Source organism: Halyomorpha halys, unplaced genomic scaffold (genome assembly GCF_000696795.3).
Source record: "Halyomorpha halys isolate HHAL.00 unplaced genomic scaffold, Hhal_1.1 Scaffold146.1, whole genome shotgun sequence".
Taxonomy (NCBI): domain Eukaryota; kingdom Metazoa; phylum Arthropoda; class Insecta; order Hemiptera; family Pentatomidae; genus Halyomorpha; species Halyomorpha halys.
The window spans coordinates 427744-453150 of record NW_027110622.1 but is presented as its reverse complement, the minus strand read 5'-3'; the positions used below and the strand labels follow the sequence as shown (position 1 = coordinate 453150).

The following is a 25407-nucleotide window of genomic DNA, read 5'->3' as shown; positions in this document are numbered from 1 at the left end:
ATTGAAGTTATTGTGGAGCCGAGGTATTTGAATCATCTACTTTCGGAAATGATTAGCCATCCATGTCATTAGGGTGGTTTTTTTTGCTTACCATCATATGATGTGTTTTATCTTTATTTACTTGTAAGCCGATTTCCTCTGCTTCTCTTAGTAGAGTCTTTGTAATTCTTTCCATGTCATCTTGATTACTCCATAGGACCGTAACGTCACCAAGTATAGAGGTCAGTTATAACTTACTCACTGTTTTTATTTTTTTTATTTCTTTATACATGTTTTCTTCTCAGAAAATTGATTTTTATCAAAACTTATAGTAGGTAGGCAGGTAATTATCTATATTTCAAACATTTACAAGAGGTTTTCACAGGAGTCAGGAACTATATAGATCTTGAAGCCATTAGATTAGAGACAACTCATTTTAAAAATCATAAAATCCAATATTAGATATATTTATAAATTGTAATTTTACCTAACAGCCATTTTGTCTACGGTTGTTGGTGATGCTTTATTCCCAGACTTGATTTCCTCTTGCCTCATTCGGAGCTGCCTTCTACGTCTGTTTTGAAGTTTCACAACACCGTAGCCTGCACCTGCAGTCACCAGTGGAACAAGTCCAAGAAACACGCAAGCGTACACATAAGCAAGTTCACTTCCCTAGGAGCATAATTTTGTTAAAATAATTGCAATTTCTCTTATGATACAATAATGTATTCTGAAACAGTACACTAGAAAGATATGATTTAAAGGCCGATATAAAATTCTTCAAGGAAAAGATTTTAAAATTAAAATTTTTTAATTAACAATTAATATTATCTATCCAAGAAAGAAAATATTTATACGTATTTCAATGATGAGTAAGCCAAAACTCATTAGATTTGCTTAGTTACTCAATCGACCAAACAAAAGAAAAAACTGTAAGAGCCATTTATAATTGATTTTGATTTATCCACATTATAATTAAAAATGTATTGTTCAACAGCCAATACCTCAGCAGTTAAAAATGTTTTATTGATAATCTGCATATGCTATCAACAGAATGATAAAATAATTATATAATACATATTTATCAGTTTAATTAAACTGGTTAAACTGGAGGTTTTTTTTGTTATTAGGGATTGAAATAAGAATGTGCATTAGCTTTCTCACAGTTTTTGAAAACATTTCATTGCCTCTTGAAAATTACATTTTTCTGATATCATCCTTTTTCTGCTCATTTCCATTGAGTAAATAATTACCTATATTTCAATCTTTATTATTTTTCATTTGAGAATCTAAGGTACTCTAAAATGTAAGCCGTCTTATTGTTTCCAGGAAATTAATGTTTCACATAGATAAGTGAAAGTAGGGAATGGCATTGGATATAATTTATAATTTACTAAGTATACCTTACTTTCTATTTATGAGTCAAATATATTGAAATATATTTATGTCAAGGAAAATATGTTTGCACATGCCTAAATGAAAGAAGTGGATGGGATTTTCTAAAATTGATAATAAATCTATTTTACACAAATCTCTAACTTTACTCCAAATTTAGGCCAAATTAGAAAAGTTGTTTTTGAAATATAGGTGTGTCGAGAAAAATAAATTTGGGCATGCGTAAGGAAAGTAGTGGATATTATATGATAACATTGATGCTAGATCATTTTTACACTTCTCCAAATTTGGGGAAAATCAGACAAGCCATTTTCGAAATGAAATGAAAATCGATCTTTATTCTAGGACACTTGGTCCTCTAAGCATTACAATTCGGAACCATTTTTTCTGGATTCATTAACTTATTTTCAGCATAATAAAATAAAACTATTACAATATTTATATAAATAAAATATAAACAAAAGATTTGCATTTATCCAAGCTTATATTAATGTTTATTATTTGCAAGTTCATGGAAGATTGATAATCAAGGAGATGGATATATAATTGGTGTTTGAATGATGTTATAGAGGAAGCTTTACAGATGGATATGGACGAGGAGTTCCAAAATGAAGTAGCTCAAAGAGTAAATGATTTTTCAAAGGAGGCAGTTCAATAGGGAGGGATATACCAATCGGTAGGTTGGGGTCTTATGTTTAACAGGTGAATGGATAAACATAGGGTGAGGAGATCAATGATAAAGGAAGGTTTTTTTGTTATTAGCGAATGAAATATGAATGTGCCAAGAAGGTATAATTTCAGATACTGGGATAGAGCTAACTTTGCTCAGAATAGTAGAGAGAGATATGAAAAAACCTGAGGATACCAGAATAAAGCAGTTCATTTTTTTTTTAGTAAATACACCAAGGAAACTAAGATCAAGCATGCATAAACAAAAGTAGAGGACAGACTGGGTAGCAACCTGCACAATTTTTGAATTAGCGGATTAATCAATTATATCTGAACACAAAGTTAACAACGAGTACATACAGTCATGGAACCAAATATGTTCCTTAACATCAAAAACATATAATAGGAGAGAAAAATTCTTAGGACATAAATTTCTTTTATTTCTCTGTATTTCTTCATATGAATACAAAGTTTCTCTACTTTTGGTAATGAGGAAGCAAAAAGACTTAATAATTATTTCCAGTATAAAAATGGAATATAATTAAAACCACAATAATTACCTCAAAGTAGTCATACTCTCTAAGAAACGAGCAAGGTTCTAATATTGATGTGTTCAATTGCAGTGGTTGAGGGCAAGGATCTCCTTCCGTCCAAAAGAAAACATTTTCTTGCAGTTCGTCTGGTTCAATGTCGGTTCCATTCACTATTACATCGTACAATCTTATTTTGCGTAGTTCCTCTATCTCACTTTTTGTGAAAATTCTGAAATAAAATTTTTAAAAAACAACTATATCAAACTAGAAACCTATTTTCTTAATAAAATAAATTGAAAGTTCATTAAAAAAATAATAATACAAAGGATTTTATAATTATAAACAAGCTCTTCATCAGCAGAGTACATTGAAAAAGAAATTGTTAATTTATGAGATATTACCTTCTTTTTTTTTTTTCTTTTTTTTACCACCTCAAAAAGTGAATAAAAGAGAGAAACAAAAATATTGTGTAACTATCTAAATAATCAACTTGAATTACCCATTTTCAAGATTTTCAAACCAAAATCTATCAGCGTCTCTCAGTCTTGTAAATTGATCAAGAATAATTTCTGTGAAGAGTTCTCCTGGCCCACCATCTGACTCCAGCATACCCCCTGTTTAAGGAAACAACATTTTTATAATTTATGATTAAGAATTGATCATATAAAAAAATAATAGTGTAGTTTTATTAATATAAAACAAGTGTTTTATCAAGTTATCAGGGATTTTTGTAACTTTAAAATTAAATTTATCATCGAAATTATAAATACAGTATAGCTATTACACCTAATAGCTTATAATAGAATTATCAAGTACCATTTCAATATAATTTTTTCTGTAATACCTTTTTCCAACAATACTGATTCAACAAGGTTCAAATAAATTTTCCTAAGAAATATTCTTGTTAAATCACAGTAGAACTCTGCTTTACTGGCGTTACAGACTTACTGGTTTATTACAAGAAAAGTAATAACTTTGGATTTTTTTTTTATTTAGATGTATATTTTTGAAATCTTTTAATTAATTTTATAGATATAGAAAATAATTTTTTTTAAATACTTTATAAATAAATTTAACTTTATCGTATACTAATGTACATTTGACCTGTAGACTAACTTTTATTTTTAAATATTTTTATACTGTATTTTAACTATTATCAATTATTTGAGTTAAATTAATATTGGAGTTCTTTCTTTTTTACATTCCGGATCAACTGGTGATGAGTCGGGTGGATAAACAAGGTCCTACTATACTTTTTGAATCATAGGAACTGTAAAACCATTATTTTCATAACAAAAAAAAATTAAATCTGCATCTTTACAACACGTGAAGGGTCAAGGGTTCAGTACTTTGTAAGGAAGTACTGAACCCTTGACCAATGGTTGTGCAAGGAGGTGATTTGGTCAGATTCACGCTCGACCATCAGATTTTTAACCCATTAAGGGTAAAAATCTGCTAATTGAGGGTAAACTTCATGAGGCAAGGTGGACCCCAGAGGGCTTCCGGACCCACAGGGCTGACTCACGGCTACAGTGAAACAGAAATCAAAATAATCTGTCACAGCAGGATTCAAACCTGGGTCCTTGGAGTTAGTATCACAGTGCCTTACCTCTGAGCCACCCACTTCCACATTTTCATAATATTTTTATTTATTTTATGCCAGATCAGGTGGGCGTTACATGGTTGATGTAACCATTACAATTTCATAATAAAGTAACTAAAAATCTAATTTCAATTAACAATTTTCAAGTGCTATAATATTTCAAGGAAAAATCAAACCCTTCTAATTTTGAATGTTTATTGAATGAAACGTTTCAAGCTCCTTAGCTCATCTTCAGCCTGCAATTACAAATAATTCACATTCAACTTTCAAAAACTTTATTAATATATAAATTAGTATTAACAAACAACATAAAATAAACACTTAGTACAATTTAACTCCATTCTACATTGTGTGTACTATTTTCAGTTTTTCAAAAATCACTAAATTCCATTACAAGTAATTAAAATCTTCATTTAAAATCTATTTACCTTTCATCATATATCACACCTTTGTCCTATCCATAACTATAGTTGATATTTTATTTTACTTCATTTCCTTTATGCGATATCAGCATTAAATTAAATCTGTACCACTACAACCCATGAAGAGTTAAGGGTGCAGTACTTTGTAAGGAAGTATTATTGCTAGATCAACGGTTGTGCAAGGAGGTGATTTGATCAAAATCACGCTCGACCGCCAGATTTTTACCCAATTAAGGTTACCCACTTTAAGAGCCTGGGTGGACCCAGGAAGGCTCCAGAACCCACTGGGTTGACTCACGGCTGTAGTGTAACAGAAAACAATTATCTGCCCAGCCGGATTCGAACTCAAGTCCTTGGAGTCCACAGCATAGTGCCTTGCCACAGTGCCACCACGCTCCCAATATCATCATTATCATCCAATATTTATTTTCATCTTAAATTTTCTATCCGTAAAATCAAATAACTTTGTTAGTAAATTATAAAAAAAAAAAATTAATTTAATATTGTCCATCTATAAAATCTAATTGCATTTAGTATATAATAATTATTGTAAGGTAGAGTTTGGAATTAACTACTTTACTATGTAGTAATAATGGATTTTGCATTGAAATGTTTCATTAAAATAAATATTTAAATAAGTGGAAAGGTTTTGAATTTCTTCCTTGAAATAAAAACTAATATAACTAAAAATAAACACACACAAAACTGCTATGAATTCTGTCAATAGAATATATTACTTTACTATTTTGATGTTAAATTTACCAATGTACAAGTCAATATTATCAATTGTTCCATAAGCTCTTTGCAGCCTCAACTCTAGATCTGGATCTTTTTCGAACATTTTAGGATTGATGTCGGAAAACTTCTTATGTCTTGGTAGCCTAAAGTAAGACCGCACCTAGATTAATAGAAAATATTCAACTTTATGTCTATGATAAATCATGAAATAAATATAATAAATAAAGAAAATTAAGTTTTTCAATAATAGATACCGTATTGTAGTCAGGGACTCCATTGTCTCTACCCCTCATAATATTGAGAGCACCCAAATCCCTTCTAGAGAACTCATTAGGACCGAAAAGACGATCTCGAACATCAGAACAAAGTGTTGTGTCCTCGCGTTCGGCTAACTGAGAGCACATGCCAAGGAGCATCTCTTCTAGGCTATTTTCTTCAGCAAATAAGTCCTGTTCAGAAAGGAAATATAAATACGAATCAGTGTGCTGTTAACAGATGCTGCAAAATTTCAATGCTAAAGAATTATTTCTGCTCAACTAATAATCATTAAAAAATTAATAAATAACTAAAACTTACACTAGAATCCCACCAATGGGCACAAAGTCGAAGAGCTGCATGACCCATTGATTTCTTGAATTTGCACTGACCGTCTCGTATGTATATGCCAGGTGGAATAAGCGTATGCCCAAATCTAAAAGCAGCTGACTGAAAGACGTGAGATATCCCCGGGTGTGTGTCGAGCCTGTAACCTTGGTATGGAGGCAACTGCCTATTGATGAAAGCTGGCAAGTACTCATACGCTATTATATTCTGAAACAGCAAAATATTAAAGATAATTTGAAATAATAAATACCATAACATACTTAAATTAAATTATAACAAAAGGATCATTCCACAATAAATCAACAAATAATTTTAGACAAAAGATTTTTCAATGTGAGTAAAACTTAGTATTTATGTTCTTAGCATAAATATAATAAAAAATATAAAGTTTTAATTTTTTTCACTTTTAGTTTTTGGATGATACATGTTCAAAAACACAAAAAAACATTGTGTTTTGTTTTTAAAGTTTAAGTATGTATTGTACCTGTAGGTTAGCGATGACTATCCTCCTTGCTCGTTGATATACTTCTTCATCCGGCCAATCTGGGTGTTCAGTCTGGACTTTAGCAGCCACAGTGTTATGCCAACGAAACCACAACAGAGAAAATGCAAGCAAAGCAGGATTCTGGTTGGAACGTGGATCTCCCAACACTGAAAAAAAAATTAGAGAATAAACAAAGTTATCTTCAAGAATTCACAAGAGACTTAGCTTTGATATACAATTATAATATTTCCTAGGAATTGAATGGACATTATTTTTACTTTCACTTAAAATTTTGATGTATATTTCAAATACACAGTAAGGAAAAGTATTACGATTGTGAAAAATTTCGAATTCAAGATTTCCATGCAAATAAAAATTTTGAGGTCCCCGAGTTCAAATAACTAAGTCTTGCAAAGTGGTCTGTCAATATCAAAAAAGAAAAGTCATATGAAACTGAAATTACTTTATTTATAACCTTAACACTTTCTTGATACTGGTTAATATTGTTTAAATAAATAAAATTTTAACCATTTTAGTTTCAAAATATTTTTATTCCATTTATAAGTTTGATGTTTCGGCCAATTCAGCCATCCTCAGGGACAATCGTAATACAATTTTAGAACTAAATCATTTAAAAAACAACTTCATGAAGGCTATTCTGCCCAGGTCAATCCAACAAATTACCCTAATTAGTCACTTTTCACTTTAATGTGAAAGTAGTTATTCTGGGCAGAAGTTTTTTTTAAAATGATTTAGTTCTAAAATTGTATTAAGATTGTGTAGGAGGGTGGCTAAATTGGCCAAAACATCGGATTCATAAACAGAATAAAAATGTTTTGAGACTAAAATGGATAAAATTTCATTTATTTGAACTGAAATAACATATTTAGAGCAGGTGTATGCCTGAGATATTAGCATGACTATTTTCATTAAAAGTGACCAACCAGGAATTGCTACTTTTATAACAATTTTTAGGATTTTCTTAACAACAGGTCAAAAAATTTTGAATGGACTTCATAAATCAACGAACAATCAAGTGATCTTTAATATCTTATCCTCATTGAAATAGTCTAATAGGACTTAAATGATGAATTAATTATTAATAATATATTTTTTATGCATAATACATCTTTTATATTAAAACGACTTAATTTACTACTTAAAATCTTATTCTGTTTTAAATAGTAAAATATTTATTTTTAATATTTAATACATCTTTTATATTAATTAATAGAAATATATGCTGAATCATCTCAGAGATCTTATGCGACAATTTTCAATTCTTGCGATTTTTTTAATTGTAAAGCAATATTTCTTATACAGTTTTTAATGTCATAATTAGCTTAATTTTACTCTAATGAGATAATAAGTATTAATTTTATTTTCTAAAAAATTGTTTTTTTCCATATCTGAGAGATTATTTGTGACTAGTTTTGTTGCATTGCTTATTATTTGTCTTTCAGCAATATTTAATGTAATCTTATGTATATAATTAAACCAAATACAGGAGTTATCTCGTAGATAATACATGAGCACTAATGTACCATAAGGGGTACGACTACTTTAGTTTTAAGTGATACAACAAATAATCTCAATATATAAGTTGCTTTAAAAACTTACAGAACAACCTCTCAGGGCTTAGAGTTCTTAAGGCATGAGGAACTGGCTGGTTGAACAACGGAACCCTCATTGTGTTCTTGACGGGAGACTTGCCGTTCGGTGTTGTTAACAGAGTGCCGTTCTTGTATGATCTCATCGTGCTTAACCAGGCTTCACTAGTAGAATAAATAAAGCTTCCATCAATCCAACTTGTGACCCTGTTTATCTAAAAAATTAATAATGTTTGATAAATAATAAATAATTCTTTTTCAAATCATTTTTACAGTGTCATCTAAAGTTTAATTCCATAAATATAAAACAATTCATTTTAACGTAGAGTGATACAGGTTTTATATAATAAATTAACTTTATATACGAACCTAACATTAATATTGACAATATTTTGATTCAACGGAGTCAACTGTATATTTCCCTAGACTGAGAAGTTCGAATAGGGAAATTTCCAGAATAACAGGCATTTGAATGTATGTTCACTCTCTGTTTCCTATAGCAGATATAAAATACACTAGTAATAAGGAACAACCAGTTATAAGGTACAAAATCTCCAATCCTTTTAAAAATCATATCTCAGATATATTTAAAAATCATAAATAATTTGCTTTGACAGTGGTACATCTGATAGAAAAAAAAAGTTTATTTTTGACTGAAAATGTTCCAAACTTACAGATGTAGTGTGAAACTATTTGTAATTTAAGCTATTTTATATCAGCTATAGTAAACAGAGAGTGAACATAAATACAAATGCCTGTTATTCTGGAAATTTCCCTATTTGAACTTCTCAGTCTAGGGAAATATACAGTTGACTCTCAGTTCATGTTGATAACTAGGCATCGTCAGTCATTTTCTGTAGAATAAAAATATATAATAATTTATTGGGTTTAATTGGGAGGTTGCGCAATTGGTCTAATTAAGGATATCTTGTACCAATACATTGGGAGTTTTAAAAACAAGAGAAGATTATTGACACAACACAAAAGTTAGAAAAAATAAGAGCCTCTGAAAAAATATTGGGCACCACACTTTTAAGTTGCCTTAAACAACAAGCAAAAACGATTAACAGGTATTAATCTTAATGGGAACTTATCCTATTCACCAAAACAAATGAACTAGCTTTATTTATAAAAAAAAAAATTTCTCATTCACCATACATCTTAAATTAAAAGAATGAATTATCCTTTGGATGTGTTGTTGAGATATATCAAACTGTTAAATACAAGAAATATATTGGTTATAGTAAATAAAGCTTGTAATGTGCAATATTTGGTGGTCACAGGTTTGTTATAACCAATTCAAGCTGTGCCATTCTTCACATTTTGTGTTCTAAAAAAAACAATACCCATTATTAAACAATTATAAATAAATTGTAGAAAGATTGTCCGGGTGGTGGTCAATAAAGGTTCAAAAGAGTAGAAAAACTTTATTTAATGTTAACCAACATTTCACCCCACTTTGCAGGGCTTCGTCAAGACTAAATGAAAACAAGATAAAAGCATTGTAAGAATTGACAGAACATTAGAATAAATATACAGAGAAAGTAATAAAGTATGCAAAATTTAACCCTTCTTTGATGGTTAGTGAAGTTGTGGGGAAACCTATACCTGCGTTCTTCCTTCTTGCCTAACTTTCAGTCTGCAATCTTTTTCATTCAGGATCATATCATTCCCTCTCTGTTTATCTGTTATTTTTATTAATATTCTTAATATTCCCCTTGTACTTGTTATTGTACCTTACCTTTACCAATCTATTTCACCTATCTGTTTACCATTTACACCTTCTTTTTTACTATATTACAACTATTTCCAATAAGTATTGTCCTACAATTTATTACTCTAGTTTGTTATTTATGTTTATTATAAACAATTCTATCACACCAGGATGTATTTATTGGTATTAGTTCATTAATTAGTTTCCTATCCACATATCTTTTTTTTGTACTTTCTCTGAATATTTATTCTAATGGTTTCTCACTTCTTATAATGTTTATATCTTGTTTTCATTCAGTCCTAACGATGCCCTGCAAAGTAGGGCGAAACATTGGTTAGCATTAAATAGTTTTTTCTACTATTAAATAGTTCTTTCTTCCTACAGCCTACTTAAGGGTCAACTATCTTCTTCCAAAATTATGAATGAACCATTAGTTCTGAGAATCCAGTTCCTTTTCTCAATTTGCTCACCTGCTCCCTAGGACTGTTGGGACTCAGACCTGTCGATGGGTCATAGCTGGCTCGATGGAAAGGGATTGATCTGCCACCTTTCCCCTCTGGATCATACATCTCGTCTCCTGGATCAATCGGGATCTGATGAACCTCAATAGGGCATCCTGATTCAGAAGCCATCACTACCTCAGAAGACACTACCTGCCCTATAACAGACATCTTCAATTCATTATTCACTTCATATTTTACAGAAATAAGCTTGTAAATATTTTCAAAAATTGCTGTAGAAAAGCAGTTATTTTTGTATTAAAGTTTAATATTTTGACTGTACAAAATTGAGGGATTTTCTAGTAACAGTCAATATATTTACTTCTGAAAACAAAGATTTTTTAACTTATTAAAATTTTACTCAGAAAACTTATTTAGTTTATGTCAAAATTTAATTTTCCTCGTTTCAGCACCCTTACCATACCCTTAGGGCACCCCAGGGTGCCAAGGCACCTAACTTCGGATCCACTGTTTTTATTTACACTGTCGGATCCACTGTTTTTATTTACACTGTCGTTATTTATATAGTAATTTTTTTCTGTAACCTAGGGACTTGTGTTGAGACGAAATATGTTCAGTGTTAGTACTATATTTAGTTTTATGTACTTTAAGTATATCAATTTCAATTTCTGCATTTATAAGTATAGCTAAAGTTTCAGACGGATGTTAAATGCTATAAAGTTACTAGTGTAAAAAACAAGCTCCAGTAGTGGGAAATTACTACTTATATTATTATTGTATAATTAGTACTATCAGACCCAGCAATGCTTCTTATTGCTATATTTGAGGACGTATATACATTAATTGAACACTATTGAAACTTTGATATCAATAAATATATATTGGGTTATAAAATAGGTAGGTAGCGTTTTTCAATATTTCAATTTAATCCTCTATGTGTTTATAAAATTATGTTTACTTGGTCAATAATGTTTACATTTTTTTTTCCCTGATCCCTCTAAAACAGAAAGAAAAAGTGAATTAATAAGTGCATTACTGTGAAAAAGAAAAAAGTAATTCGTGTCGGGTCTTACCTTTTACTACCTTTGGTATTTTAAGGTTACCTGTAATGTTTATTTGTTATTTATGAGATATCCATTTTAAATGGTGCTATTTTAAATCCGGAGGTGAGGGGCCTCCTTTACATATTTTAAAAAAGGATTAATGAATAAGATGCTTTTATGCATCAGTTTCAACCGAGATTCCTTTTCTTTAAGTGGTATTTTGTTTGTTCAAACTAGAAGAGAACAAAAATTCATTTTCGTCATTTAATGATTTTTTATTTCCGAAAAGGAAAATCCACTGCACAGAGGGTTAACAAAATTGGCAGTGTGTATGGCGATGATGCCTTAGAAGAAAGCACCGTCCGTAAATGGTTTGCTTGGCTCAGAACCGGAAATTTTGACTTGGAAGCAAAGTGCTCGGGTCGTCCTTCAACTGTTGATGACCAAATTCAAGCATTGGTCACAGGCAACCCTCATTCTACGACACGGGATATCGCAGAAACGCTTAGCATATCTCATGTAAGCTTCAAGTTGAGCAAAAGCATTGGCTAAGTTTTCTATAACGCCCGGCTTCACGTGTTTTTGCAGACCCGGCAGAAATTATTGGAGTTTGGCTGGGTACAAAATGAGTAGTTAGTTAATTAATTTAGAGAAATCTATATCTCATGAACTATGTGACGTACAGATGTCTATTAGCACTCAAATTAAAGATAGTTTAATGAGCTATAAAGTAGTTGATGACCTATACCTTCGTAAGAATAGTAGTTTTTATGTGTGATATTTGCTAAAATAAATTGATTTATAGTTGTTCAAACAAATTTTCAATTGCCAAACTTCAATTCAAGGCTAGTTAAATTTACTACAAAATAGTTAATTATGTTTATCTTTGTAGGAGTAGTAGTTTTTATGTTATTTGACAAAATAAAATCACAAAATGTTAATTTTTAGTTATTTGTATAAAATGTTGGATTTTTGCAAAAATATATTTCTAGACACATAAGACGCACATATGTAAACCAACCCTCGAAATAAAAAAAAAATAACTTACTATAAAGTAGTTTATGACACTTATCTTCGTAGGGGTAGTAGTTTTTTCACATATGAATATAAATTTGGCAAATGAAAATATGTCCGAACAACTATAAATCAATTTATTTTAGCAAATTTCATGAAAACTATTATTCTTACGAAAATAAACTTCATAAACTACTTTATAGCTCGTTAAACTAGCTTTAATTTGAGTGCCAATAGACATCTGTACGGCAAATTGATTTTGAGATATAATTTTCTCAAAATAAATTAACTAAGTACTCATATTTCAGTACGTTCCATACATTTTTATGAAATGTTGCTTTTTAAAAAGCTACATTTCGAGAACTATTGAACGTAAATTTACTCTACTTTAAATGATGTTCTCATAGATTTTCTATGGTTGTTGGTAGTTGTAAAGATATAGAGCTCCGAATAAAAAATTAATTATTTTTAACGTTTTGAAACAGCCGCCATTTTTTATTCCCCCTACCTATACTTGGCAGACTCAATAATTTTGACTATTACAAATACTATACAATTATACATAGTTTTCAATTAAGTAATAAAAAATTGGGGTTGAATAACTGCGTTATGTCTCCTCTTGGGCTCTTGTACTATTTGATTTGTACCCAAAAACCGACACTCAATGGGTCGGCCACAAATTCAGACCAACTTGTCAATAACAAAGATAAGCCTTGGCTCATCCACACATAGTTTGGCAAACGTGTAGAGGCACCTTTACGGACACTTAAGTGGCAAACATGTGGATACGACTTGATCTATCGATACTGCCAATCACTGCTTATATTCTTGATCTCGAACGTAACCGCTTCTATTGAGACTATAAAAACAAGGACCATGTCAAAGTAAGGGGTTAGCTAGACGCAATAGGTCATTTCGCGCTCCATAGTCATTCTCGCCAACGCATTCATTTATTCATTGCTCTATGCGCCAATCAAAGGTTTCATCATGAACCAGGAGCAATAGTCTATTCAAATCATAATACCATTGCAAGAGCTTGTATCAATCATTATCCCAGGTAGACACTTGAAGGCCATTTAGCGAAGCTCTTATCAAATTATTCCTTAAATTGCTGTAAGTTGGGCAATTAACATTAAAATCCTAGCAACTAACATTAGGTTGAGGAGCTTTACTTTTGAAAACACTATATTTTAAAACTGTTTTAAGAGAAGTGGCCATAGAGATCGACACCACAAATAATTGTGTGTGCTATTATGGCGAAACTGATGCCTGCCAGCCACGTAGAAATTTTCCTTGCAAACCAAAAATAAATTTTTATAACTCAAACTTTTCGCCTGTTTGGGCTTCAAATCTTTTGACGAGTTTTTCTTTATTTGAAAAAATGTTCTCTCATATTTAGGCATATAAGCCAAAAGTTATCAGTGTTGCCTTTGTTAAGCGCTTTCAAGAAAAAATACAAGCTTTTATATCAAAGATTCTACATGTCTTTACGATACTGAATCTGAATTTCAAGTTTAAAACCTCGCAAGAGCTCGCTCAATTAAAAACACCCCATTTTTCATAGAGAACTGAAAAGCAGTCAATCTTAAGCTCTCTAATGGCGCACAGCGGGGTACACTGCAGTTTTTGTGTAAAAACCTCTATTTATTATTATTATTGGCGCAACAGACCGTGGAGGTGGAGGGCCTCGCGCAATGTACTTCAGAAATACATCGCGCGTTTCGTGACGTCGTTTTCATACGGTGGGTTCGTCACTCCTATGCCTATTTTTTGTGAGTGTCACCTATTGGCTAACGGGCCTCAAAAATGCCCGGGGAGAGGCTGTAAAGGAGTATTATAATTATATGCTTGAAAAAATCCCGGATAGGGCGGGGACTCGAACTCGCAAGCTTTGGGTTGGCAGTCACGTTACCACGCTGTTACCGTCTCCCCCATCTATACAGTTTAAATATTCTGTAATTCTCAGGCATATTTATAATATTTTTAGGAGTAAAAATATAAATCTTTATTTTTTCATCATTTTTTTCAATAAATAAAACATTATTAAGATTCATAGTAGTTAATTCTTCACACTTTATTTTGGTTATACCTTCCCAGAAGGTCCCCGACTTCATAAGGCTCACTACGTTAACGAGCCTACTCAGTTGATCCAGTAAGTACACATTACGTACACTCATCATAAAGTTCTAAAAAGCTTTTCTGGTCTATCAAAAACGACAAAAAAAAACAAATTTTTCCAGTATTAAATTGAAAGTGGCCGAAAAAAATTAAAAACAAATATTTCAAGAAATAAACTTACTATTGAAAAAATACAATTTTCATTGGAATTGACTTGGCCAAAATATTTTTTGTTGGATAGTTTAAAAAAAAATAACAACCAGTAAAAACTCACTTTATCCCAATGCCGAAGTAACGTCTGTAATTTACGGCTCACAAATATTGTTTGATGGGAGAACCAATTACGGTGAATTCATTTAATAGTATTTGAGTGTAAGAAGCATACTAGAAAAAATTCATTTTAGAGTTTTTTTTTCACACTTTCTACCACTGTGCGGCGTCACAATTTGGTATATTTAATTTTCAAGCTTTATGTTAAAAACTTTTTTTTTTTAATAATTTATTTGTTATTAACAACTGTATACATATATACACATCAAGTAAATTTGCTGTAAGTGATATTATGACATGATACAAACATGTGGAGAACCTACCCATTGATAGAACTCCAAAAACATTTCTAAAGGAGAAGATCTCGAGCCATCTTCTTTCCAGACTCCTAGAAGGATTATTAGGTAATGAAGGGGAAGTCAGGTTAGAAACGAGTTGGTTTGGGTGGTTGGGAAGTTTATCATGGAAGGATTGGTATCTGGTTCTGTCCAAAGGATTCTGTACTGTAAGGATTGGATACGGGAGGAATTCGATAAGTTAAAAACTAGTTTCTATTTTGAACTCTGGGGGGACTTTTTCAGTAATTTGGTAACCAAGTAAACAAAAGTTGCGAGATTTAGTCCGACCTGAAGTATGTTATAGCTCAGGGACATGGACTATATGAAGAGCTGAAGAATAGCTCTTCCTCATGTTTGAGCAGAAGTTGTCGCGCCGAATTTATAAGGATGTTTATGAAAAAAATGAATAGAGGTGGAGAAGCATTGGAAAACTCTACGATCTCGCCAGAATAATTGAGGATATATTTCGTAGGAGGATTCTGACCGACCCTCTTTATTGTCGTCGTAGAGGATAATGGCTGGGAAAGATGGTATGGAAATTGACAATATGGAATATTTGAACATCCTAAAGGTGGATAGGGGTGGCACAGAATAGGGAAGGATGGCGGTTGCTGCTGGAGAAAATCAGGACTTCCCATGGATTAAAATGATAAGAAGAGAGAGAGGCAAAATACTAAACAGTGTTTATTTCACATTTTAGGAATTCAGCCTTTATCACAGCCCTTACAGTTTAGCTTACAGCAGTAACCGATCTTGTAGGCATAAAATATATAAAATTTTGTTTACTTTAATTTTATAAACATATTTTATCAGAAAAAAATAATTTTTGCGATATAAATGAAAAGTTCCAATATTTCAGTGTTTTTTGTAAAATAAAAATAAGCTTCTCTAAAACATATTCGTATTAGTAAGTGTTGCGGCCAACATATGATCGGTAATCGACTATGTGACAGATGATATAAAAAACAAAACAAATCCGCTCTCTGTTGTTTTTTATACTGCTAACAGACAGATGACTTCTTAGCGCCTCTACGTGTGTACACACATCGTCTCCTTTATCTCCTCACTACACTCTCGTAGTTACTATTCTACCAGCATTCTGGCCATCTTCGCCAGCTAAATCATCTTAGCCACGGCGGGCGGACTTCTTCAACTCATCCTCCAAGAGGACAAGGCGGGCAGACGTACGTCCCTTTTGTCGATCTACTTCCAACAGAATGTCCACTCAGAACACCCACAACCGGGGCCCCACCAATCACCGGTGACTTTTTCTCTAGTTTGTATATTTTTTTGTTCAATTAATTTTATTTTGTAATATTATTAAGCTTTCTTTTTTTTCCTAGTTTGTATATTTTTTTTTCATTTGTTATGTTTACTTATTTAAAAATAAAAAATAACAAAATTCAACCATTTCTTTTCTTTTCACGGTTGGGCTAGTAAAGGTTCCTTTTGAACCCCTACCCGCCGTAACAGTAAGCAAACCTCAGGTTCCTGTTTAGTGACTCCAAAAACTTAATTTAGGCAAAAATTGCAACTAAAAAATCTTCCATCTATTTGCACTCTTTTGTTCCGTTTTGACTGGACTATACCTCCCGAAAGAAGTTTATATGAACTTATAGCGAGTATGTTAGTCGATGAACATGTCACAATCTCACAAGAGACCATAACACAAAATACAATCCTTTCCGGAAAACCCGCCCCAAAAAAATCTCCAGGTAGAGACGGACCTATATCACTTTTGAAATATTTACTTAAAACGGAAAGAGGAGACGGTAAGATAGTTACATCAAGCAATATTTAAAAATGAAATGTGAAACGGTGTAAAACCCACCACACCAACCCACCGTCGCAGCCTTACTTATCTTTCAAACTGACACTTATAGCGAGTATATAGGTTGATGTACGATATGTGACAATCTCAAAATAGCAGAGATCGTTACACAAAAAGTACAAAAAAGGCAATCCTTCACGAAAAATCTGTTCCACTAAAGCCCTCCTTTTTTTTTTTTGTTCCCTTCATTAAGATTAATAAAATTATTAGTTCATCCATACATAAAACAAGAAATTTATTATGTATACTTTAGTGCGTCTTAATACATTTTTTGTTTCATGTATGTATGAACTAATAATGTTATTATTCTTTATGAAGGGTACAAAAAAAAAAGGGGATCTTTAGTGGGACGAATTTTCCGGAAGGGATTGCATTTTTTATATTTTTTGTGATATTGTACATCGACCAGCATATTCAACAAAAGTGTCTGCTTGAAAGATAGGTAAGGCTGCCACGGTGGTTTAGTGTGGTGAGTTTTACATCGTTTTCACATTTAATTTTCTCTAATTTTTAAATATTGCTAAAGCTAAAATAGTTGTGAAGTGCAATATAAATAGAGAGTTTATATTACGAATTGCTTAACCCTTGTCTTATCCGGAAGCTCCCAGGAAGAGACAGTCCTACATCACTTTTGAAACATTTACTTAAAACGGGAAGAGGAGATAGTTATATCGAATAATATTTAAAAAACGCCTAAAATTGGAAAATGACAAATACAGACTGATATCAAGTTTTTACGTGTGTAGTTTTCAAGTACTACATAAATTGTTTTCCAAAAATAATTTATTCACATCTCAAACATGAAAAATAAGAAATTTGCGACACGGTAAAGAATTTTTTTTTCCATCTATTTTGCACACTAATTTTGTCTATACATTTTGTTTCTACGCTATTTTTCTCCTAATATTCTACTTTGTGAAGATTCATTCAGGATTTATTTTCGAAAACGAATATTTTTGCGCAGGTAAATAATATTAAAATTAAATTACTAAAAATATAATTGCCCCATATAAACGACAATGCGTAATGTCGTGCCGTGTATAGACCTTCCACTGCAGATCTGTAATTACGTTCCATAACATTACATGATTACAGAGTGCAAGTGAAAGCAAGATCATAACTAATCACAAATGATCAGATGTAGCGGACGAATTGAAGCTTTCCATCATGAACGATATCTAGTTTGCTTTTTAAGTTCAAAGAGGTAGATTTTATTTCTCGGTTATTAAATTAATTATAAAACTAATCTACTATTTTTGTACTTTTTGATTACAAAAAGAGTAATTTACTTTTACATGGAGTATGAAAGTAATTTATATTATTAAAGGATTTTGAAGTTCATTGAATCGTATTAGACTAAACAAAATCATTTATAGTTAAAGAGCCAGAAAGACATTGTCCAAAATTCCATACGTGTTTCTACTTCTTGTTACTTCGACATAAAATTATTTAAAAAAAAATCTATTAAACAATTATTACTTGTTAATCGCTTATAAATGTTCAATAATCATTTCAAACTGCATTATAAATATTGTTCATAGGTGTTTGGCCGTCTATGAATTAGTCGGAGGTGGTCAGGGTTGCGGTCGTGAAAAACAAAAGTATTTCACAACTATTTTAATGACCAACGTTTCTACCTACGCTGCAGGTCTTCATCAGGGCTAAAATAAAAAGGTAAGGAGTAGTTAAACAATATGGAAATTATAGATTAATATCAAAAAGATTGTTTTATGTTAGCTTATTTATAAGAATGTCTTTTTATACCACCACCTTTATATCTATTGTACATCTTCCTGATTTGATTTTATAAGTATTTTTTTTTTTAGCTCTGATAAATACTTGGCGTGTGGATCGAAATATTGGTCATCAATACATAGGAGAAAATTATTTTTTATTACAACCTTATTTCATATATATTTTTTAACATGGACACTTTTCCTGTATATGTCCGGATAATATTAAATGGTTTTGGTAGTTCTATTTGGTTTAAAACGACCCCATGTATTATTATTGAATTATGATTTTTTTTTTTTTTTAAGAGAGAGTAACGTTACTTTGAAACCATTTTTACGACAAAACCTCGAAAATATAATTAAACAAATGGTTTTCCCCTTGTTAAAAATTACAAGAAATATTAATGGTATGGCATTGCAGATTAATGATTCTTTTCTTCGAGGAATTTTGATTGAATCTTTGATTCCTTCATTGAAGGAAGAAAAGTTTTGACAGAAAACAACCTCCCAATCCTAAAAAAAAGTCAATGTTTATTATTTACTGATATAGTTTATGATTAATTTAAATAATAAACTATTGCGTTATTTTCCGTTTTATTTTTTTTATTTTTGGACTTATCATCAATTTGAATCAATAAATGAATTCATAAAAAATAAAAAAAAAAAAGATTTCCAAAATTCTATTTCCAGCAGTTTAATTGCCGAGTCTTACAACGCAGAAAATAGCTCGAAAAATGAAGCGCATACTAATCCAAGACGTTTATTCGTCTATTTATTTATTTTTTCAAATTATTTTTTCTACATTTAAGTTATTTATTTGCTTTAATAATTCTATAAACATCCGTTTTGATTTAGTTTATTCATTAATTACATATTTATTATTACTTTTTCGTATATATATTATTTTTGTTCATTTTTCTACCAATCTATTTATTAATAATTAAAGGGTAAGTGGATATAGGGGTTATGTCACAAATAATGAATTTTAAGAAAACAAGGTTCAATTTTTGTTGTGGTACATAGCCCCTTCTAAATCCAGGTACCTCAGTTATTTATTGGATTTTGAGGTTAGAGTCCCTCACACTAGCTAGATAGGCACCTACCTCCTTCATCCTCACTAAATATTCAAAAAATGGTACATAGCCCTTTCATCCACTTATCCCTTCAATTAAAACGTTGTAAATCGTCAGGGAGTTATCTTTTTTGGCCCAACCCCCCATACCCAAATTATTAATTGCTAAAAGCAAACCTAATTGTTATAATAAACAAGTAAGGATCACCAGGCCGATTCGGTAATAATGAAATATAAATTCGAAATAATTTATTAGTTTAATATTTAGGGATTATAAGCATTGGGAAGACATTTATATACATCGAATATTTATATATAGCTTACCGAAGAAGGCGAGAAGAGCAGTCCTGTTGGACAGAGAGGGGAGTCCATCTCTTCCCTTCATGAAGGTGGTAGAAAGATTCCTTGCGGACGGTCTGTCTTCGCCAGCCATCATGTAGACACCATCCCAATAGGCAGCAGGAGTCTTCCGTGTCATCTGCGATTCTGAACAAAGAAACAAAATGTCAGCTATCCGATAGCAAAGGATACTGGGGACACAGGTTAAAGGAAGCTGTGGACAGGGACATCACTTCGGGAAATGAGGAAAAATGGGGAGGTATCATTCTCCTCTCTAATTTTCCTTGAATTCGGTCCAAATCAGACCAGCATTTCTATATTACTTTCAAGGAAAATTCGTTTATGCCTGGTTAGGTGAAAGTATAGGAAGAACTTTGTTGAAACTTATACTAGACCATGTAAACATTGATTCACTTTTCCTTTACTTTGGACAAAATCTGACTTAACTATCACTTCCTTACCTTTGCTAGTAAGGAAGCAAAGTTCCATAAAACCGAAGGTAAGGAAGTAGAATTTATATAAAAATGTAGAAGAAAAGAGTTGACATTAATTAAAAGTTAAACTGAGGTTCTTAGAAACAGTTATTCTGCTGACCACTAGTCAAATATAAATATCATCTTATACTAAATATAGTGCTAAATTGTATTTACAGAATACTCATCGAAAATATTGTTAAAATATTTCATTATTCATAATTAAATGTAAATTTAAGGTATTTTTATATAAGGAAAACTTCTGCTTAAAATTAACTAGAACCTTTTTAAATAAATTCAAATATATTTAATTGATGCTGTAATTTAATTAATCTCTGTAATTTTCGGAACAATGGAATAGGCGTGCCTACTAATCGATTTAGGTCACAGGTGGGTTAGTTAACACTGGGTCGAGGGAACCTTTAATGGGATTGTAAAAGGTCTATTCCAATGGTTCAGGATATCTTACATGTGATACAAGAGCCCAATAGGAGATTAAAGCAGATATTTCACCCCAATTTTGGATTACTTTAATGAAAACTATTATTGGAGACTACCAATGTGGTTTTAGACGAAATCGTTCAACTATTAATCAAATTAAAAAAAAATAATTGAATACAACGAGGTAGCTCATCAGCTTTATATTGATTTCCAAAAGGCTTACGATTCTTTTGGCCGCCAGAAACTGTATAATATTCTGATCGAACAGGGAATACCAAAGAAGTTCGTGTGGGTGTGCGATCATTATTCTGAGAATTTCCAGGATCGGGTTTAAAACAAGGTGATTCTTTATCACCTATCTTATTTAATCTAGCACTGGAATACGTCATTAAAAGTGTGATAAATACCGAAAAGGGTTTAACTTCGGGTGGTAAAATACCGGTACTTGGGTATGCAGATGATTTGGTTTCATTGGGTTATGACAAAGAAACTATAGAACTAAATACAACCAAGCTAATAAACTTCAGTAAGGAACTAGATCTTGAAATAAATACGGATAAAACAAAATACCTGGTTAGCAATAGAAACGCGAGCAATTTCGGTGATATAGACATAGGAGGAAATACGTTTGAACAGGTAGATAGGTTTAAGTATTTAGGCTCTACGGTAGCTAGAAAAAACAAAATTGATGAGGAAATAAAAGCTAGGTTGAAGGCCGGTAAATGCTTGTTATTTTTAAATTTCGAAACTACTTAGCTCGCGCCTTCTATCGAAAAACTTAAAAATTATAATTTACAAAACTATTATCCTTTCCACTGTTCTTTATGGATGCGTAGCCTCTTACACTAACGGATAAACAGCGCCTTAAGGTTGTAAAAAATAAAGTATTACGCAAAATATTGGGACCGAAAAAAGATGAATTAACGGAAGAATTCAGAAGATTACACAACACTGAATAAAGGGAACTGCTCCCTGAAAATATAATTCAAGTTATAGCATTGCGGCGTATAAGATGGGCGTGTGAGGGTGTAGGGCTTAGTAACGAGCGGATCCATAAAATGTTAATAATCACTGAACCGACGAGGAAACGTCCAAGGTGTAGACCGAAACGTAGATGGGAGGATTGCCTTAAAACTGATTTAGTAGAATTTGGTTTGAAGTTTGAATCGCTGGAAGTATATATGCAGAGAGCATTTAGTGGTAGAATCTAAATACTTAAACCGTTCAAACGTATTTCCTGAAATATATATAGAAAATACAAAATTAAAGACACACATACAGAATTAGAAAACACCGAAACAATCACTTTAAAGCTGTAGAGATTATGTAAAAAGAAATAATAATTCGTCAATTAGAGATATATCTTCAGAAAATAAGGTAGTTTTATTACAAGATTGGAGCAAAGTTTGTGCGGAATGCAGAGTAAATTAAATATATTTTCCCAATTCTAACGTTAAGGATTAAAATATAGTTTCTCAACCACCACTGCTTCAAAAAAAATAATAGTGTAAATCTGGCCAAATCGGCAACATATGGAACATAGAGGTTCTGATGGATAACTTGATTTGTGACCAAGTAAGGAGTATTAAGGATATTGGATTGTTAGGATTGGATACAAGAGGAATTTGATGGTTAAGTGGAGGCCTAAAGCGCACCTTTCCAGTCGCAAGTCTGTCCAGATAGGCCTTATTAACTTAGCACCACTGTGAAGTAAGTCATCAATATATTCCCAATGTAACTTGGAGTAAAACAAAATTAAACATATTGCATAAATTAAAGTATATTAATTTAAAAAAATTAACTTCAAAACATAAAAATTATTTAAATATGCATAAAATTAATTTAAAAAGATATTAGAAAGTAATTTAAAACATACATAAAAATTCAAAACTCAAGGAACATAAACAATCAATTTAAAATATTTGCACTAAAGAGAAATAAATTAAAAAGTAATTAAAAACCAACTTATAATTTTTATTTTATGTTGAAAAGTACAAAAAGAATAAAAAAAATTCACAATCAACAGCGTTTGCTTCCTTTTCTCAGAATTCTATTATTGACACCCAAATAACAAAAAATCAGTACTTGGAAGTCTTTTTAGTAAATACTAAAACTACAGAGAGTTAATACTCATTCAAATTAAAATTCTTTAATATAAAATATTAATTTATGTTCAAAACATGTTATAAACAGTTAATTTAAATTTTAAAAATCTCTCATTCCGCCGGTGTTCCTTAAGGTTATATCCTCGGTCCCATCCTCTACTCAGTCTCTACAGCTGACATCCCAACCAATCATAACACTGTCCTCACCACGTATGCCGATGACCCATGTGCTCGCAGTTAATAATAATCCTTTAATTTCATTCCAAATTCTCCAATTCCACATAACAAACCTCGAAGAATGGTATAGAAATTGAGGAATAATAAATCCCAACAAATCACATTTACCCTCCGTCGTAAGCCAACCGACTGTGCTATCACAGTATCCTTTAATAATGTTGCTCTTATCGCTGTCGAACAGATCCGTTACCAAGGACTTCTGGACAAACGACTAACTTGGAATCCTCACACAAGACTGAAAATACAGAAAACTCCACGTCGATTCCGACTATTACAGCACTTACTAGACAAACGGTCCAAACTTCCAATCCATTACAAAAGACCGACCTACATGACTAAAATAAGGTCTATCTGGACATACGAAGTTGAGCTTTGCTGCTCCACTAAACCTTCGAGTTTCTCTTCTTACTTTGTCACAAATAAAATCATCCATAAAGACCTTAATGATCCATATGTAACAGATCTAGCCCGAATCAGTGTTATCAATCCTTCTATTATAACACTTAACCCATTATAAACCCTTGCTTCCTCTTCTATTCCTGCCTGAAAATAAGATGGCCTCGAGATCTAATGTATAAATGTTATTAGAGTGCTATCAACGGATAGTTTCTATACATGCCTGTGTCATACCATTATAAACTAACATCAAAATTACTTGTAATTTTATGTAAATGCTGTTTTAAATATCAATAATATATAAAAATAAATAATTTTGAAGTGGTTTAATTTATTCTTTTTGTTTTATGTACTGAAATCACTTTCAAATGCATTTAGTAATACTCCATAAATCATGAAATCGTTAGAGACATTCAAAATTATGTCACATAGTAATTTTGCTAGCTCATATACGGAAAAGTGACCACTATACATGTTGGAGACATGCATTAAACATTTAATTGCATATTAATCCAGTCTGTAGTAACACAATCTCATATCCTTTGTGGGAGAGAACTCACTTGCATATCGCAACTCACCCACACGACCAACCGGATGCCATGCTCCGCCAACACCCAAACCTTCGCCTACACGGATTGTGAACTTTATTAATCAATGTATTTCCGTCTGCCGACGGTGTGTCTGAGGATAAAGGGTTCGTTTGCCTCAGCAAATGAAAATTCATTTCATAAGTCGTAACCTGCTTAATAGATCTGCAGGTGTTTCATTCCGGAATGGGCAGTTGTTAGTGCCAATAATTAAGGCCAGCAATCTTTGATGGAATCGTTAACCCATTTCGCGGTGACAGCCGCGTCATGAAACAAATGACAACGTTCGCCAACAATGATAAATTCGATAACAGTTTCAGTTCCCTGAAATGAACGGTAGCTCTTTTCATACTCGGTGAAGAGTGAAACTGATCATCATGGTTAGATCAGTAATTACTCAGTAGAATCAAAAACTGTATTCCAAAGAGGTAATTAAGACAGAATAATCTATCTTGAGAACAGATTCTCTTGATGAAAGTAACCTTTAGGCATTATATATTTTTCTTTAGTTCTTAAATTTATTTATTGATAAGTATTAGAACCTGCTACAACCTTGGGCAATAAGTAATAGTAATTAAATGATCACATTCATACCAAAATAAAAAAAATATTTAAAAATAATAAAATCTCGATAAGAATATAAACAGAGAGATAAATAAAATTAACGTAAACTATGTACATGAAGAAATAAGGATGAAATAATGTACGTAAAATACTTTTATATTTGAATAAATATAACAATAAAATAAAAACAGTGCAGCCATTGCGTCGTAAGTCAGTGGAGACTGATTAAGAGGCACTATATATTTCTATAAACGTTAAAAGAATCGATCTGTTCAAAATGGACCTCGGTACATTTTAAATACTATATTTATTAAATAAACCAAAGAGATATTTTACGAAATAACTCTTTCATCAAATGATTAATTGAATAAAAAATGTTCACTCGTATTATAGATTTTAGGCAACAAGAAACAACTTTTGTTCTGTGTCTGTTAACTTGTAGGTCTGTAGTCAAATTAGTTTTCGGGAAATAAATCAATCAAACCGTTTGTTCGATTTTCATGAAATTTTAAGGGATTGTAGGGGTTAGTACTTAGTTGGTACATTATATCAAATTCTGTCCACTCCTTTCGCTTACGCATGCGTAAAAGTAATTTCTTCGGTAAAGTTATTACCGAAAATTTGGGAATCAATTT

General features: G+C 31.6%; 1 protein-coding gene across 1 annotated transcript in view; it reads right to left on the bottom strand.

Annotated features, from left to right (window-relative positions):
- Window positions 1–25407, bottom strand: part of Duox (dual oxidase) — a 193820-nt gene that overhangs the window by 16774 nt on the left and 151639 nt on the right. The window contains exons 3-12 of the mRNA XM_014417124.2: window positions 19955–20116; window positions 10221–10408; window positions 8047–8251; window positions 6427–6593; window positions 5916–6149; window positions 5594–5788; window positions 5364–5499; window positions 3076–3190; window positions 2604–2805; window positions 467–651 (exon numbers count right to left, since the gene is read on the bottom strand). Of these exons, the coding sequence (XP_014272610.1) occupies window positions 467–651; window positions 2604–2805; window positions 3076–3190; window positions 5364–5499; window positions 5594–5788; window positions 5916–6149; window positions 6427–6593; window positions 8047–8251; window positions 10221–10408; window positions 19955–20116 (1789 nt within the window). The remainder of the gene's footprint in view (window positions 1–466; window positions 652–2603; window positions 2806–3075; window positions 3191–5363; window positions 5500–5593; window positions 5789–5915; window positions 6150–6426; window positions 6594–8046; window positions 8252–10220; window positions 10409–19954; window positions 20117–25407) is intronic.